This window comes from Heptranchias perlo, chromosome 12 (assembly GCF_035084215.1).
Source record: "Heptranchias perlo isolate sHepPer1 chromosome 12, sHepPer1.hap1, whole genome shotgun sequence".
In the NCBI taxonomy this organism is placed as follows: Eukaryota; Metazoa; Chordata; class Chondrichthyes; order Hexanchiformes; family Hexanchidae; genus Heptranchias; species Heptranchias perlo.
Genome location: NC_090336.1, coordinates 74,221,882 through 74,240,924, shown reverse-complemented (window position 1 = coordinate 74,240,924; position 19,043 = coordinate 74,221,882). Strand labels below are relative to the sequence as shown.

General features: G+C 49.3%; 1 protein-coding gene across 1 annotated transcript in view; it reads left to right on the top strand.

The window, feature by feature from the left end:
• The window catches only part of LOC137327764 (lamin-B1.S-like), a 73,778-nt gene that overhangs the window by 5,635 nt on the left and 49,100 nt on the right, over nt 1-19,043 (top strand). Inside the window, exons 2-5 of the mRNA XM_067993574.1 lie at nt 2,388-2,481; nt 5,945-6,127; nt 13,478-13,603; nt 17,868-17,969. Of these exons, the coding sequence (XP_067849675.1) occupies nt 2,388-2,481; nt 5,945-6,127; nt 13,478-13,603; nt 17,868-17,969 (505 nt within the window). The remainder of the gene's footprint in view (nt 1-2,387; nt 2,482-5,944; nt 6,128-13,477; nt 13,604-17,867; nt 17,970-19,043) is intronic.

Below are 19,043 nucleotides of genomic sequence, written 5' to 3'. Positions count from 1 at the left end.
CTGACACACAGACAGATATACACACACACAGGCACACACACACACACAGATAGACACACACACACAGACAGATACACACAGACAGATACACACACACACAGGCACACACACACACACAGATAGACACACACACACACAGACACACACACTGACACACACACTGACACACGTATACACACACACAGACACACACACACATACAAAGACACACACACACTGACACACACACACACTGACACACACACTGACACACGTATACACACACACAGACACACACACACATACAAAGACACACACGCACTGACACACAGACACACACTGACACACACACACATACAAAGACACACACACACTGACACACAGACACACACACTGACACACACACACATACAAAGACACACACACACAGACACACACACACACACACAGACACATACACACACACGGACACACACACACAGATACACAGACACATACACACACAAACATACACACACAGACACACACACAGATACACAGACACACACACACAGATATACATACACATACACAGACACACACACACACACACACAGATATACACACACACACAGACAGATACACACATACACACACACAGGCACACACACACATACACACACACAGACACATACAAACACAGACACACACACAGACACACACACATACACACACACAGACACATACAAACACAGACACACACACAGACACACAGATATACACACACACACACACACGTACACACACATGAAGACACACACACACACACACACAGACATGCACACGTTGCAGCAACTCTCATTCATGGTTTCTTGGAAGTGGGAACCCGTTGGTTAATTTTCCCGTCCGTGCACCATGGGCACTGAGGCTGATTCATAGAATCATCGAATGGTTACATCACAGGATGAGGCCATTTGGCCCATCGTGCCCGTGCCAGCTATTTATAAGAGCAGTCCAGCTAGTCCCACTCCCCCGTCCTATCCCTGCAGCCCTGCAATTTTTTTCCTTTCAAGTACTTATCCAGTTCTCTTTTGAAGGCCATGATTGAATCTGCCTCCACCACCCCCTCGGGCAGTGCATTCCAGATCATAACCACTCGCTGTGTAAAAAAGTTTCCCCTCATGTCACCTTTGGTTCTTTTGCCAATCACCTTAAATCTATGTCCTCTGGTCCTTGACCCTTCCGCCAATGGGGACAGTTTCTCTCTATCTACTCTGTCTGGACCCTTCATGATTTTGAACACCTCGATCAAATCTCCTCTCAACCTTCTCTGTTCCAAGGAGAACAACCCCAGCTTCTCCAGTCTATCCACGTAACTGAAGTCCCTCATCCCTGGAATCATTCTAGTAAATCTCTTCTGCACCCTCTCTAAGGCCTTCACATCTTTCCTAAAGTGCGGTGCCCAGAACTGGACACAATACTCCAGTTGTGGCCGAACCAGTGTTTTATAAAGGTTCATCATAACTTCCATACTTTTGTACTCTATGCCTCTATTTATAAACCCAGGATCCCGTATGCTTTTTTAACCTCTTTCTCAACCTGCCCTGCCACCTTCAACGATTTGTGCACATATACCCCCAGATCGCTCTGTTCCTGTATCCCTTTTTAGAATTGTACCCTTTAGTTTATATTGCCTCTCCTCGTTCTTCCTGCCAAAATGTATCACTTTGTACTTCTCTGTGTTAAATTCCATCTGCCACGTGTCCGCCCATTCCACCAGCCTGTCTATATCCTCTTGAAGTCTATCACTATCCTCCTCACTGTTCACTACCCTTCCAAGTTCCTACGGCCACTATTTTGAAGAAGAGCAGGGGGGAGTTCTCCCCGGTGTCCTGGGCCTGATATTTATCCCTCAACCAACATCACTAAAAACAGATGATCTGGGTCACTTACCTCATTGCTGTTTGTGGGATCTTGCTGTGCGCAAATTGGCTGCCGCGTTTCCTACATCACAACAGTGACTACACTTCAAAAGTACTTCATTGGCTGTAAAACGCTTTGGGACGTCCCGAGGACATGAAAGGCGCTATAGAAATGCATGTCGATGACCCTCGGTATCACCAGGGATCCATTTAGACTCAATCGACGATGAAGAAATTATAATTAGTCGATTCGTTTAACATTTCATCTTCAATTTCATCTTGCTTTTACCAATGCCGTTTAATTCGATCGTCTCACCATTCGTACAAAGCACTATCCCAACTCACTCTGTCCAACACTGCTCTCCGAGGAACACCCAACGCAGGACAATGGGATTCGAAGTTGGTTGGTTTGAACAGCTTGCGACGGCTCCTTTCTAACCTTGTATTGCTTAACCTTTCGATGAGGAGAGCTCTCATAAACATTCTGTAACATTCTCTTGGGGAAAGGTGTGAAGAAGAGGCAGCTCAGAAAGTCAGACTCTGCGAGCAGATCCAACACCTGAATCATCAGCTGGAGGAACACAGTGAGCGACACAGCAAGGTCAGGCCTTTCCCCCCCGCCCACTTTACAACCCCTCGATCGCCTTTTCCACCTTCCTCTCCTAAAGGCCTTCTCTTCCCCCATCACCAGACCTAACCTATCCTCAGAAACCAAGACTAAACAAGTCACCTCAACACCTGTACCCAACCGAGGATGCATCCCATCTGGACCAGGTGACTTATCTACTTTAAGTACAGCTAGCCTTTCGAGGAGGAACATAGGAACAGGAGGAGGCCATTCGGCCCCTCGTGCCTGCTCCGCCATTTGATAAGATCATGGCTGATCTGTGATCTAACTCCATATACCTGCCTTTGGCCCGTATCCCTTAATACCTTTGGTTGCCAAGAAGCTATCTATCTCAGATTTAAATTTAGCAATTGAGCTAGTATCAATTGCCGTTTGCGGAAGAGAGATCCAAACTTCTACCACCCTTTGTGTGTAGAAATGTTTTCTAATCTCGCTCCTGAAAGGTCTGGCTCTAATTTTTTAGACTGTGCCCCCTACTCCTAGAATCCCCAACCAGCGGAAATAGTTTCTCTATCGGGACACCTCTATCAGACCCCCCTCTTCACCTTGTCTCATCCCAGGGAATCCCTCCCGCTCCCTTTCCATGGCCTTGACATCCTTCCTAAAAAGTAGGACATCCAAATCCGGGGATGCAATATTCTAACCCACGATCTGAGCAGGTTTGACGTCGTCTCATTGTTTTCCTGCACTGTGCCTCTCTTTATAAAACCCGGGATTCCTCAAGGGGGAGATTTCCTTCGGGAACTGGTCGTAGTGAATATCGGGCAATCAGGCGGCTTCCATTACAGGCCCCGGAGACGCCACACCTGATTTTCCAGAGTTTGCTGCCCTCAGCCAACTCCCAATCCAGGATAACTCCCCTCATGTGTTTGTTTCACTGCTTTTTCACCTTGTCCGTGCAATAAAAATATACAGTGATTTCATTAAATATATACAGGAATATAACAGTGAAAAAACAACGTTCCTGTAAACTTTAAAATACTTTCTGTAATCCACTCTTATTTTCCACAAACACGCTCCTTAAAACCCACATGTTCAAATCTCTCCATGATCTCACCCCTTCTCCATCTCTGTAACCTCCTCCAGCCCTACAACCCTCCGAGATCTCTGCGCTCCTCCAATTCTGGCCTCTTGCACATTCCCGATTTTAATCGCTCCACCATTGGCGGCCGTGCCTTCAGCTGCCCGGGCCCTAAGCTCTGGAATTCCCTCCCTAAACCTCTCCGCCTCTCTCTCTCCTCCTTTAAGACGCTTCTTAAAACCTACCTCTTTGACCGAGCTTTTGGTCACCTGTCCCTAATATCTCCTTACGTGGCTCGGTGTCAAATTTTGTCTGATAACATTAGACGATAATGCCTATTAATGATAAGATGCATTTAAGGGGAAGCTGGATAAACACATGAGGGAGAAAGGAATAGAAGGATATGCTGATAGGGTGAGATGAAGTAGGGAGGGAGGAGGCTCGTGTGGAGCATAAACACCAGCATAGACCCGTCGGGCCGAATGGCCTGTTTCTGTGCCATAAAATTCTATGTAATTCTATGTAACACTCCTGTGAAGTGCCTGGGGATATTTTACTATGTTCAAGGCGCTATATAAATGCAAGTTGTTGTTGTAACACATCACTACCACAAAAGTGGGGGACGATGCAGAGATTGTAGTTAAGGACGAGGAGTGTGAAATATTGGATGGGATAAACATAGTGAGAGAGGAAGTATTAAGGGGAATTAGCATCTTTGAAAGTTGATAAATCGCCAGGGCCGGATGAAATGTATCCCAGGCTGTTAAAAGAAGCCAGGGAGGAAATAGCGGAGGCTCTGACCATCATTTTCCAATCCTCACTGGATACAGGCGTGGGGCCGGAGGATTGGAGGACCGCTAACATTGTACCGTTGTTTAAAAAGGGAGCGAGGGATAGACCGAGTAATCACAGGCCAGTCAGTCTAACCTCGGTGGTGGGCAAATTATTGGAATCAATTCTGAGGGACAGGATAAAGCATCACTTAGAAAGGCACGGAGTAATCAAGGACAGTCAGCATGGATTTGTTTAGGGAAGGTCGTGTCTGACTAACTTGATTGAATTTTTTGAGGAGGTAACAAGGAGGGTTGATGAGGGTAGCGTAATTGATGTAGTCTACGTGGATTTTAGCAAGGCTTTTGACAAGGTCCCACATGGCAGACTGGTCAAAAAAGTAAAAGCTCACGGGATCCAAGGGAAAGTGGCAAATTGGATCCAAAATTGACTCAGTGGCAGGAAGCAAAGGGTAATGGTCGACGGGTGTTTTTGTGACTGGAAGGCTGTTTCCAATGGGATTCTGCAGGGCTCAGTACTGGGTCCCGTGCTTTTTGTGATATAAATTAATGATTTGGACTTAAATGTAGGGGGAATGATTAAGAAGTTTGCAGATGATACAAAAATTGTCCGTGTGGTTGATAGTGAGGAGGAAAGCTGTAGACTGCAGGAAGATATCAATGGACTGGTCAGGTGGGCAGAAAAGTAGCAAATGGAATTCAATCCAGAGAAGTGTGAGGTAATGCATTTGGGGAGGGCAATCAAGGCAAGGGAGTACACAATAAATGGGAGGATACTGAGAGGTGTAGAGGAAGTGAGGGACCTTGGAGTGCATGTCCACAGATCCCTGAAGGTAGCAGGACAGGTAGATAAGGTGGTTAAAAAGGCATACGGGATACTTTCCTTTATTAGCCGAGGCATAGAATATAAGATCAGGGAGGTTATGCTGGAACTGTATAAAACACTGGTTAGGTCACAGCTTGAGTACTGTGTACAGTTCTGGTCACCACATTACAGGAAGGATGTAATTGCACGAGAGAGGGTGCAGAGGAGATTTACGAGGATGTTGCCAGGACTGGAGAATTTTAGCTATGAGGAAAGATTGGATAGGCTGGGGTTATTTTCTTTGGAAAGAGGAGGCTGAGGGGAGATTTAATTGAGGTGTACAAAATTATGAGGGGCTTAGATAGAGTGGATAGGAAGGACCTATTTCCCTTAGCAGAGAGGTCAATAACCAGGGGGCATAGATTTAAAGTAATTGGTAGAAGGATTAGAGGGGAGCTGAGGAGAAATGTTTTCACCCAGAGGGTGGTGGGGGGTCTGGAACTCACTGCCTGAGAGGGTGGGAGAGGCAGAAACCCTCAACTCATTTAAAAAGTACCTGGATGTGCACCTGAAGAGCCGAAACCTACAGGGCTACGGACCAAGTGCTGGAAAGTGGGATTGGTCTGGGTGGCTCTTTTTCGGCCGGCACGGACACGATGGGCCGAATGGCCTCCATCTGTGCCGTAACTCTCTTTGATTCTATGACTGCCAAACTGCGATCAAAATGAACGTTGCCTTGAGCGTTTCTCGGCCAGCTTGTTTGAGGTGTGACTCCGCAATGTGTTTCCAGTCTTAACAGTTACTCTCCCCTTCCCACAGGACTTACGCTTCATGAGTGAGAGAATCGTCAGGTCAGAGGTTCTGGCTCAGCGGCTCAGAGAAGATATTGGAACCGGATCTGAAGAAGCCGCGATGAAAAATGTACTTGAGGGCACGAGGGAGACGGCGGGATTCGAACTGAGGAGCTTTCAGAAGAGCATCTCACAGGCCCACGCGCAAAACGTAGGTCCAAAACACCTTCACGCAGTGATTCTACACATTGAATGTGAACATTAGAAACGGGAGGGGGGAGTCCATTCAGCCCCTCGAGCCTGTTCTGCCATAGAATTGGATCGTGGCCGATCTGTCTCTTAACTCCATTTTCCGATTAAACTCTTCCGCAGAAAATAAACACCCAATAAAGCCTAGAGTGTTCAGGAAAACCCTGGGGGTGGGGTGGCTGGTGGGGGGAGAGACCTGCTCTCCTCACTGGGTTTAGTGGAATCATAAAGGTTACCTTTTTCTTTGTATACGTTTGTCATCGTCACTGCACACAGAGTGACTCCTCCTCACTCTCCATTAGCAACGAGCAGATAGTCAAACCCTTCGAGCCCTGAATCTCGGGGAGGTGTGTCCACAGGTGTTGTTCCTCTCACTGCCACTGTCTGAAGTATTCTATTCAAGCACAGTTAGTAGGTACAGCAAAGGAGGAGGCTGTTCTGCCCATCGTGCCTGTGCCGGCTCTTTGAAAGAGCTACCCAATTAGTCCCACTCCCCCCCTGCTGTAGTATCACCGTAGGTACAGCACAGGACGAGGCCATTCAGTCCCATGCTAACAACATAGAAATCTGAAAACATGCCAGGATACTAGTTATTACACTGGAATAAAATACCTGCAGGAACACTGCCTCCTTTGAGTGAGTGAGTGAGTGAGTGAGTGAGTGTCGATTAGTAACTTTCCGTATGGTGATACTTCCAGCAATTTTAAAAGCATCATCGTGGTTGCTACAGTGAGAGTGCCAGGGAACTTTCTACAGTAACTGCATGACGCCAGCTTGTCCTGACTGTATGTGAGACATACAGGAGGTCCATTGGTTGCTTCATTGTCTAAAAAAACAGAGATTACTAAGTACATATTTTAACAACTCAGGAAAAGTTTGTGTGTAAATTTTATGAGCAATTTTCTTTGAAAAGTCTGAAGTTACTGACAACAGAATTTTTTTTTGTGTGTGAGTGTGTGTGAGTGTGAGTGTGTGTGAGCATGACTGTGTCTGTGTCTGTGTGAGTGCGAGTATGTGTGTGAGCATGAGTGTGTCTGTGTAAGCATGTGTGAGTGTGTGTGTGTGTGTGTGTGAGTGTGAATGTGTGTGTGAGCACGAGTGTGTGTGAGCGTGTGTGTGAGTGTGAGCGTGAGCATGTGTGTGAGTGTGAGCGTGAGCGTGTGTGTGAGTGTGAGCGTGAGTGTGTGTGAGTGTGTGTGTGTGAGAGTGTGTGTGAGTGTGAGAGTGTGTGTGAGTGTGAGCGTGAGTGTGAGTGTGTGTGAATGTGTGAGTGTGAGTGTGTGTGAGTGAGTGTGTGAGTGAGTGTGTGTGTGAGTGAGTGTGTGAGTGTGTGTGTGAGTGTGTGAGTGTGAGTGTGAGTGTGAGCGTGAGCGTGAGTGTGTGAGTGTGAGTGTGTGAGTGTGAGTGTGAGTGAGTGTGTGAGTGAGTGTGTGAGAGTGTGTGTGAGTGTGAGTGTGTGAGTGTGTGTGTGAGCGTGTGTGTGAGTGTGAGTGTGTGAGCGTGAGCGTGAGTGTGTGAGTGAGTGTGTGAGTGAGTGTGTGAGTGAGTGTGTGAGTATGTGTGAGTGTGTGTGTGTGAGTGTGTGTGAGAGTGTGTGTGAGTGTGAGAGTGAGTGTGAGTGTGTGTGAGTGTGTGAGTGTGAGTGTGTGTGAGTGAGTGTGTGAGTGAGTGTGTGTGTGAGTGAGTGTGTGAGTGTGTGTGTGAGTGTGTGAGTGTGAGTGTGAGTGTGAGCGTGTGTGTGAGTGTGAGTGTGTGAGCGTGAGCGTGAGTGTGTGAGTGTGAGTGTGAGTGAGTGTGTGAGTGAGTGTGTGAGTATGTGTGAGTGTGTGTGTGTGAGTGTGTGTGAGAGTGAGTGTGTGAGTGTGTGTGTGAGTGTGAGTGTGTGAGTGTGTGTGAGTGTGAGTGTGTGAGTGTGTGTGAGTGTGAGCATGAGCGTGTGTGTGTGTGTGAGGGCATGAGTGTGTGTGTGTGTGAGCGTGTGCGTGTGTGTGTTTGTGAGCGTGTGTGTGTGTGAGGGCGTGAGTGTGTGTGTGTGTGAGAGTGAGCGTGTGTGTGAGTGTGAGTGTGTCTGCACATGTGCCCTTGTGGATCACTTCTCTTTGAGCTTGCTGTGAATGAGGGGACACTTTGCTCTTGTGCTGTGATAATTATCAGTCACCGATTCGATGGGGATTCGGGCGATGAGGAAAGGTCAAACAGGTCATTCTGAAATCTGAGGGATCCGGAAGAACTTAAGAAACAGGAGCAGGAGTAGGCCATTCGGCCCCTCGAGCCTGCTCCGCCATTCAATCAGATCATGGCTGATCTTCTACCTCAACTCCACTTTCCCGCCCGATCCCCATCCCTTGATTCCCCTAGAGTCCAAAAATCTATCGATCTCAGTCTTGAATATTCTCAACGACTGAGCATCCATCGCACTCTGGGGTAGAGAATTCCAAAGACTCACAACCCTCTGAGTGAAGAAATTCCTCCTCATCTCGGGCCGACCCCTTACCCTGAGACCATGTCCCCTAGTTCTAGACTCTCCAGCCAGGGGAAACAGCCTCTCAGCATCTACCCTGTCAAGCCCCCTCAGAGTCTGATATGTTTCAATGAGATCACCTCTCATTCTTCTAAATTCCAGAGAGTATAGGCCCATTCTACTCAATCTCTCCTCATAGGACAACCCTCTCATCCCAGGAATTAATCTAGTGAACCTTCGTTACACCGCCTCTAAGGCAAGTATATCCTTCCTTAGATAAGGAGACCAAAACTGTACACAGTACTCCAGGTGAGGTCTCATCAAAGCCCCATACAATTACAGTAAGACTTCCTTACTCTTGTACTCCAACCCCCTTGCAATAAAGGCCAATATGCCATTTGTCTTCCTAATTGCTTGCTGTACCTGCATGTTAACTTTTTGTGTTTCTTGTACGAGGACACCCAAATCCCTCTGAACACCAACATTTAATAGTTTCTCACCGTTGAAAAAATATTCTCTTTTTCTATTCTTCCCACCAAAGTGAATAACCTCACATTTCCCCACATTATACTCCATCTGCCACCTTCTTGCCCACTCACTTAACCTGTCTATATCCCTTTGCAGACTCTTTGTGTCCTCCTCACAGCTTACTTTCCCACCTAGCTTTGTATCATCAGCAAACTTGGATCCATTACACTCGGTCCCTTCATCTAAGTCATTAATATAGATTGTAAATAGCTAAGGCCCAAGCACTGATCCTTGTGGCACCCCACTAGTTACTTACTGCCTGCCAACCTGAGAATGACCCGTTTATCCCTACTCCCTGTTTTCTGTCCGTTAACCAATCCTCTATCCATGCTAATATATTACCCTCAATCCCATGAGACCTTATCTTGTGTGACAACCTTTTATGTTGTGGAGATGCCGGTGATGGACTGGGGTTGACAATTGTAAACAATTTTACAACACCAAGTTATAGTCCAGCAATTTTATTTTAAATTCACAAGCTTTCGGAGATTTTCTCCTTCCTCAGGTAAATGTTTCAAGATCTCCTTGAAGCCTACGCATTTATACATATTGAATAATACATGGTGTTTACAGACTGCCCCTGCAACTGCCCGTTGCCAAGGCAATCACCGTGTTCAGACAGAGAGGTGTCATCTGCAGAACCCCCGAATACACATTCAACAAAAAAACAAACAGGGAAAAAAAACAGAGAAAAAAAAACACAGAGAGAGGCAGAAACATCCGGAAGGCAGAGAGAGCCAGCAAATGACCCATTATATTAAAAACAGATAACATTTGTTCGCTGGTGGGGTAACGTGTAGCGTGACATGAACCCAAGATCCCGGTTGAGGCCGTCCTCATGGGTGCGGAACTTGGCTATCAATTTCTGCTCGACGATTTTGCGTTGTCGTGTGTCTCGAAGGCCGCCTTGGAGTACGCTTACCCGAAGGTCGGTGGATGAATGTCCATGACTGCTGAAGTGTTCCCCGACTGGGAGGGAACCCTCCTGTTTGGCGATTGTTGCGCGGTGTCCGTTCATCCGTTGTCGCAGCGTCTGCATGGTCTCGCCAATGTACCATGCTCTGGGGCATCCTTTCCTGCAACGTATGAGGTAGACAACGTTGGCCGAGTCACAGGAGTATGAACCATGCACTTGGTGGGTGGTGTCATCTCGTGTGATGGTGGTATCTGTGTCGATGATCTGGCATGTCTTGCAGAGGTTACCGTGGCAGGGTTGTGTGGCGTCGTGGACGCTGTTCTCTTGAAAGCTGGGTAGTTTGCTGCGAACGATGGTCTGTTTGAGGTTGGGTGGCTGTTTAAAGGCGAGTAGTGGAGGTGTGGGGATGGCCATAGCGAGGTGTTTGTCCTCATTGATGACATGTTGAAGGCTGCGGAGAACATGTCACGCTACACGTTACCCCACCAGCGAACAAATGTTATCTGTTTTTAATATAATGGGTCATTTGCTGGCTCTCTCTGCCTTCCGGATGTTTCTGCCTCTCTCTGTGTTTTTTTTTCTCTGTTTTTTTTCCCTGTTTGTTTTTTTGTTGAATGTGTATTCGGGGGTTCTGCAGATGACACCTCTCTGTCTGAACACGGTGATTGCCTTGGCAACGGGCAGTTGCAGGGGCAGTCTGTAAACACCATGTATTATTCAATATGTATAAATGCGTAGGCTTCAAGGAGATCTTGAAACATTTACCTGAGGAAGGAGAAAATCTCCGAAAGCTTGTGAATTTAAAATAAAATTGCTGGACTATAACTTGGTGTTGTAAAACCTTTTATGTGGCACCTTATCGAATGCCTTTTGAAAATCCAAATATACTCCATCCACTGGGTCCCCTTTATCCACCCTGCTAGTTACATCCTCAAAAAACTCCAGTAGATTTGTCAAACACGATTTCCCTTTCATAAAACCATGTTGACTCTGCCTAATCATATTATGATTTTCTAAGTGCCCTGTTACCATTTCCTTAATAATGGATTCCAGCATTTTCCCGACGACTGATGTCAGGCTAATTGGCCTGTAGTTCCCTGTTTTCTCTCTCCCTCCTTTCTTGAATAGTGGGGTCACATTTGCTCCCTTCCAATCCGCGGGGACCGTTCCAGAATCTTACTGTCCTATCAGGGTACGTACCCCACGGAGGTATTCTCCTGTTGTATTTAAGTTACATACATACAGGGGAGTGGGACTAATTGGGTAGCTCTTTCAAAGAGCCGGCACAGGCACGATGGGCCGAATGGCCTTCTCCTATGCAATACCTACTATGATACCACAATAATGACTGACTGCATTTCATTGGCTGCGAAGAACTTTGGGATGTCCTGTAGATGTGATAAGGTGATATATGAATGCAAACTTTTTCGTTCTATATTGAACTGCCTTACAGTATTTTGTAGTTTATTGGATAAACATAAGAACATAAGAAATAGGAGCAGGAGGAGGCCAATCGGCCCCTCGAGCCTGCTCCGCCATTCAATAAGATCATGGCTGATCTGATCCTAACCTCAAATCTAAATTCATGTCCAATTTCCTGCCCGCTCCCCGTAACCCCTAATTCCCTTTACTTCGAGGAAACTGTCTATTTCTGTTTTAAATTTATTTAATGATGTAGCTTCCTGGGGCAGCAAATTCCACAGACCTACTACCCTCTGAGTGAAGAAGTTTCTCCTCATCTCAGTTTTGAAAGAGCAGCCCCTTATTCTAAGATTATGCCCCCTCGTTCTAGTTTCACCCATCCTTGGGAACATCCTTACCGCATCCACCCGATCAAGCCCCTTCACAATCTTATATGTTTCAATAAGATCGCCTCTCATTCTTCTGAACTCCAATGAGTAGAGTCCCAATCTACTCAACCTCTCCTCATATGTCCGCCCCCTCATCCCCGGGATTAACCGAGTGAACCTTCTTTGTACTGCCTCGAGAGCAAGTATGTCTTTTCTTAAGTATGGAGACCAAAACTGTATGCAGTATTCCAGGTGCGGTCTCACCAATACCTTATATAACTGCAGCAATACCAGGCAGTAACACAGCCATTCTGCTCACAGTTTGGTGTTGGATTGACACGATAAACCTTGGTATGAATCCTCCACCTTATGGGTCGTACAGTTGGAGGAGGAGGGCGAGGGGGAGCGGAGGGGAGGATAAGAAAAGAGAAGGAATGAGATGTGACGTGATTAGATGGAGAGCAGGAAATGCTTCATTGAACCATACAGCACAGAAGGAGGCCATTCGGCCCATCGTGCCTGTGCCGGCCCTTTGAAAGAGCTGTCCGATTAGCCCCACACTCCCCCCCCCCCACCGTCCTGCTCTTTCCTCGGAGTGTGAGACAAAAGGAGGCAGGATGGGAAAAATTAAGAGAAATAAAAGACGAACATGAGGCCAGGGAACGTGTGACGAGTTAAAGCAGGTTAGTTGGAGAGGTAAACATGAAAACCTCAGCCCTAATCCTCCACTGGGTGCGCTGGGCATTACCAGCAGGGCTGAGTCACAAAATCATAAATCAGCTCTTCTAAATACTTTAGTAAAATTACCATCTCATGATTTAACCGCTAAAAGAAAGAACGACGTGCATTTATATAGCGCCTTTCACAACCAAAGCTCTTTCCGGCCAATGAAGTACTTTAGAAGTGTGGTCACTGTTGTGATGTGGTAAACGCGGCTGCCGATTTGCGCACAGCAAGATCCCACAAATAGAAATGAGGTAATGACCAGATAATCTGTTTTAGGATTTTGGTCGAGGGGTGAATATTGACCCAGGACACTGGGGAGAACTCCCCCCTGCTCTTCTTTGAAACAGTGGCCATGGGATCTTTTACATCCACCTGAGAGGGCAGACGGGGCCTCGGTTTAACGTCTCATCCGAAAGACGACATCTCCAAAAGTGCAGCGCTCCCTCAGTACTGACCCTCCGACAGTGCGGCGCTCCCTCAGCACTGACCCTCCGACAGTGCGGCGCTCCCTCAGTACTGACCCTCCGACAGTGCGGCGTTCCCTCAGTACTGACCCCCCGAAAGTGCGGCGCTCCCTCAGTACTGACCCTCCGACAGTGCGGCGCTCCCTCAGTACTGACCCTCCGACAGTGCAGCACTCCCTCAGTACCGACCCTCCGACATTGCATCACTCCCTCAGTACTGACCCTCCGACAGTGCAGCACTCCCTCAGTACTGACCCTCCGACAGTGCGGCGCTCCCTCAGTTCTGCACCGGAGGACGCTGAGTTATTATCGTATCGTAACGACCGCTCCAGTGAGCCGATGCTGACGTGTGGAGAGGATTAATGAAGGTGATTTATTCTCAGCTTCCAGTGGATGGTTTTAGTGACAAGTCCTTTGCTTCAAACAGTTGGCGACTTTTAACGCACTGAGGGCCAGCGATCAAATCCTGTTGGAACACGAATGGTCTGAGCACAGGCAGCTTCACCAGCGCGTCGAGCTACTCACAAAGCAAGCCGCCGCACTGCACAGTGAGGTTAGTGTTCCCTCGACCAGGGTTAAAACACCCATCGCACACACACAGAGGTCTAACCAGCCCTGCTTTCAACTTTAAACTCTGCTGTACCATCAGGAAGAACACCTGACAATTGCTGTTCTGATCTGGAACGAGCTGCCTGAAAGGGCGGTGGAAGCAGATTCAATAATAACTTTCAAAAGGGGAATTGGATAAATACTTGAAAAGGAAAAATTTGCAGGGCTCTGGGGAAAGAGCAGGGGGGAGTGGGACTAATTGCTCTTTCAAAGAGCCGGCAGAGACTCAATGGGCCGAACGGCCTCCTTTTGTGCAGTCGCATTCTACGATATCTCACATGGGCACTGGAGACGAGCCAGAGTGAACCAGTCAAAATGTACTTTTGCCGGACGTTTTCAATTCCTGCTTTGTTTCAGCGCTGTGATTTTCTGTTTCTGGCCTCTTCATTTGCTGACTGTCCGATTACCAAACCTCCCGTCTCCTGCAGCGGGGAAGTCGCTGCTCTTCGGACCAGTTCATTGTCGCTGAAGCTCTCTGAGAGGTTTCCGAGAGACGAGACGAGCTGCGGAGAACGAGGTCCTCTCTCTTTCCCCTTTCTCAGAGCAGCAGAGATAAGAGAGATCCGGAGAACATGGAGATCGGCAGGGGGCAAAGAGAACTTGAGTTGGATAAATTTGGCTGTGGTGATTCAGAGGCTAACCCACGGGAATTACGAAGAAAGAACTCGCATTTCCATAGCGCCTTTCACAACCTCAGGACGTCCCAAAGCGCTTTACAGCCAATCAAGTACTTTTGAAGTGTAGTCACTGTTGTAATGTAGGAAATGCGGCAGCCGATTTGTGCACAGCAAGATCCCACAAACAGCAATGAGATAATGACGACATAATCTGTTTTTTTAGTGATGTTGGTTGAGGGATAAATATTGGCCCCAGGACACCGGGGAGAACTCCCCCCTGCTCTTCTTCAAAATAGTGCCCGTGCGATCTTTTACGTCCACCTGAGAGCGCTCCCTCAGTACTGACCCTCCGACAGTGCGGCGCTCCCTCAGTACTGACCCTCCGACAGTGCAGCGCTCCCTCAGTACTGACCCTCCGACAGTGCGGCGCTCCCTCAGTACTGACCCTCCGACAGTGCGGCGCTCCCTCAGTACTGACCCTCCGACAGTGCAGCGCTCCCTCAGTACTGACCCTCCGACAGTGCGGCGCTCCCTCAGTACTGACCCTCCGACAGTGCGGCGCTCCCTCAGTACTGACCCTCCGACAGTGCAGCACTCCCTCAGTACTGACCCTCCGACAGTGCAGCGCTCCCTCAGTACTGACCCTCCAACAGTGCAGCGCTCCCTCAGTACTGACCATCTGACAGTGCAGCGCTCCCTCAGTACTGACCCTCCGACAGTGCAGCGCTCCCTCAGTACTGACCCTCCGACAGTGCGGCGCTCCCTCAGCACTGACCCTCCGACAGTGCGGCGCTCCCTCAGTACTGACCCTCCGACAGTGCAGCGCTCCCTCAGTACTGACCCTCCGACAGTGCAGCGCTCCCTCAGCACTGACCCTCCGACAGTGCAGCGCTCCCTCAGTACTGACCCTCCGACAGTGCGGCGCTCCCTCAGTACTGACCCTCCGACAGTGCGGCACTCCCTCAGTACTGACCCTCCGACAGTGCGGCGCTCCCTCAGTACTGACCCTCCGACAGTGCAGCACTCCCTCAGTACTGACCCTCCGACAGTGCAGCGCTCCCTCAGTACTGACCCTCCGACAGTGCAGCGCTCCCTCAGTACTGACCCTCCGACAGTGCAGCGCTCCCTCAGTACTGACCCTCCGACAGTGCGGCGCTCCCTCAGTACTGACCCTCGGACAGTGCAGCGCTCTCTATGTACTGACCCTCCGACAGTGCAGCGCTCCCTCAGTACTGACCCTCCGACAGTGCAGCACTCCCTCAGTACTGACCCTCCGACAGTGCAGCGCTCCCTCAGTACTGACCCTCGGACAGTGCAGCACTCCCTCAGTACTGACCCTCGGACAGTGCAGCGCTCCCTCGGCACTGCACTGGGAGTGTCAGCCTGGATTATTGGCTCAAGTGTCTTGAGTCACGAGTCGGTCAGACGAGATTTAGGCAGGTTCCCTTCCCCGAGGATCATTCGTGAACCAGCTGCGTCTTAATTGACAATCGTAGCCTCTGCGTTTCCCGTCCTGGACCACAACGGGGGACGTAGATAAAGGAGATACCAGAGTTTTCGGGCAGGGAGCAGGAGAAACTTTGTTTGCACAGAGTGTTTGTGAGGATGTGGAATTTATTCGCAGGGTTAGTGATTGAAGCAGAGACCAAGTTAAGATTGAGGAATAGGTTCGGGGGGTTGGAGGAAAGGGGAATGACGGGATTTGGGATGGCACGTGGAATTTGGACACTGCTCGCCTGGAGGATAAACAGCAACAGACCGGTTTGGCCGAACGGCCTTTTTCCATATTGTAATTTGCTCGCACCCTCCCTCAGGGGGTGAGACAACGTTCCTCCCTCAGGGGGTGAGACAACCTTTGAGTCTCACACCAATCGGGGACGAATTTCTGAAAATTATTAGAAATAATTGATGGATGTTAAAGAAGAATCACTAAAATTGCGTCCAGCACCAGTCTGTGGTGTTACACCCGTCAAAGGGGCCACTGCTGAAATATCTCATTGGTCGCGAAGAACTTTGGGACGTCCTGCGGCCGTGAAAGGCGCTATAGAAATGCAAGTCTTTCTTTCTCTGAATCTTGTCAGTGGATTATCACCGTGCACCTGGTGTGGGTCTCGGATAACGTGCTCGCGTCCTGGCGTGGGAACCTCAAGGCTGAAGATGCCCTCCACCCTCCCTCAGTGGGGCGGCTGGGTCTTTTCACAGGGGGTTGTTTGGAGATGAGTTCGCCAGATCCAAAAAAAACTACTTCAAAGGGTCTATTTTCCAAATAGGAATATCACAAGAAGGTTTAAATAGAATCATTATTATGTCCATTAATCTAACGGTTCGACTAAAGCAAATTAAAATAAAAAACAATCTCGTCGGATAAAAGCTCTAAAGTTTGTATTTCGAGCACCGGTTCACAGTCGCTAGTCTATCGGGAATCCATTAACTAGTCACTGGAATATCTCGGAGAAAATTGAGTGAATCCTCGGGTTTTCTCTGGTCGAATTGTTCAGTGACCAACTCGGGAAAAACATTCCTAGTTTCTGTGTTTCTATCGACTGATCTTTTTTATTATTCGTTCGTGGGATGTGGGCGTCGCTGGCGAGGCCGGCATTTATTGCCCATCCCTAAATGCCCCTTGAGAAGGTGGTGGTGAGCCGCCTTCTTGAACCGCTGCAGTCCGTGTGGTGAAGGTTCTCCCACAGTGCTGTTAGGAAGGGAGTTCCAGGATTTTGACCCAGTGACGATGAAGGAACGGCGATATATTTCCAAGTCGGGATGGTGTGTGACTTGGAGGGGAACGTGCAGGTGGTGTTGTTCCCATGTGCCTGCTGCTCTTGTCCTTCTAGGTGGTAGAGGTCGCGGGTTTGGGAGGTGCTGTCGAAGAAGCCTTGGCGAGTTGCTGCAGTGCATCCTGTGGATGGTACACACTGCAGCCACAGTGCGCCGGTGGTGAAGGGAGTGAATGTTTAGGGTGGTGGATGGGGTGCCAATCAAGCGGGCTGCTTTGTCCTGGATGGTGTCGAGCTTCTTGAGTGTTGTTGGAGCTGCACTCATCCAGGCAAGTGGAGAGTATTCCATCACACTCCTGACTTGTGCCTTGTAGATGGTGGAAAGGCTTTGGGGAGTCAGGAGGTGAGTCACTCGCCGCAGAATACCCAGCCTCTGACCTGCTCTCGTAGCAACAGTATTTATATGGCTGGTCCAGTTAAGTTTCTGGTCAATGGTGACCCCCAGGATGTTGATGGTGGGGGATTCGGCGATGGTAATGCCGTTGAATGTCAAGGGGAGGTGGTTAGACTCTCTCTTGTTGGAGATGGTCATTGCCTGGCACTTGTCTGGCACGAATGTTACTTGCCACTTATCAGCCCAAGCCTGGATGTTGTCCAGGTCTTGCTGCATGCAGGCTCGGACTGCTTCATTATCTGAGGGGTCCAATAAAAAAAATCTGAGATTTCGGGGGCTGTTTGTACCCCCTTCCCCTCCGCGTAGACCCCCAACTCTCTCCTCCCTTCCAAACCACCACCCCCCAAAATATTTACCCTGTGACCATATTCGCTGTCAGACCTAATCTACCGAGAATAGAAACGTCCTTTTGTGCCATAGGTGGTGTCAGAGGAGGTTCAGTACCAGATCTTAGAGGGACTGTTCGACCAGGAAAGTCACAACAATCAACACTGTCTGCGAGCTCTCGAGGAGAGACTGGAGGTCAGTTCACTCTGTCTGTCCATTGAATTGATGTCCCGGTCAACAGCAAAGTATCTCAAACTGTCTGATTGCTCGTTAATTGTTTCATGAGTGCTGCTGAGTTCCACAGAACACCAGGTCCCACATTTGACTCTTGTGCTGAACATTAGGAGCAGGAGGAGGCCATTCAGCCCCTCGAGCCTGTTCTACCATTCAATTAGATCATGGCTGATCTGTATCTTAACTCCATTTACCCGCCTTGGTTCCGTAACCCTTAATCCCCTCACCCAACAAAAATTGATCGATCTCAGTCTTGAATTTTTCAATTGACCCCCCCAGCATCCACTGCCTTTTTTTGGGGGGAGAGAGTTCCAGATTCCCACTCCCCCTTTGTGTGAAGAAGTGCTTCCCGACATCACCCCTGAACGGCCTGGCTCTAATTTTAAGATTATGCCCCCCTTGTTCTGGATCAAAGGGAGGGGAGATTTTGGGAACAAGGAGAGGAGGTGCTGGAGGAGGGAGGGGAGGTTCTGGAGGAGGGAGGGGAGGTTCTGGAGGAGGGAGGGGAGGTGCTGGGGGAGGGAGGAGAGGTGCTGGAGGATGGAGGGGAGGTGCTGGGGAGGGAGGGGAGGTGTTGGGGAGGGAGGGTCAGTGTTGGGGAGGGAGGGGAGGTGTTGGGGAGGGAGGGGAGGTGCTGGAGGAGGGAGGGTCAGTGTTGGGGAGGGAGGGGAGGTGCTGCAGGAGGGAGGGGCGGTGCTGGAGGAGGGAGGGGAGGTGCTGGAGGAGGGAGGGGAGGTTCTGGAGGAGGGAGAGGAGGTGCTGGAGGAGGGAGGGGAGGTTCTGGAGGAGGGAGGGGAGGTTCTGGAGGAGGGAGGGGAGGTTCTGGAGGAGGGAGGGGAGGTGTTGGGGAGGGAGGGTCAGTGTTGGGGAGGGAGGGGAGGTGCTGGAGGAGGGAGGGGAGGTGCTGGGGGAGGGAGAGGAGGTGCTGGAGGAGGGAGGGGAGGTTCTGGAGGAGGGAGGGGAGGTTCTGGAGGAGGGAGGGGAGGTTCTGGAGGAGGGAGGGGAGGTTCTGGAGGAGGGAGGGGAGGTGTTGGG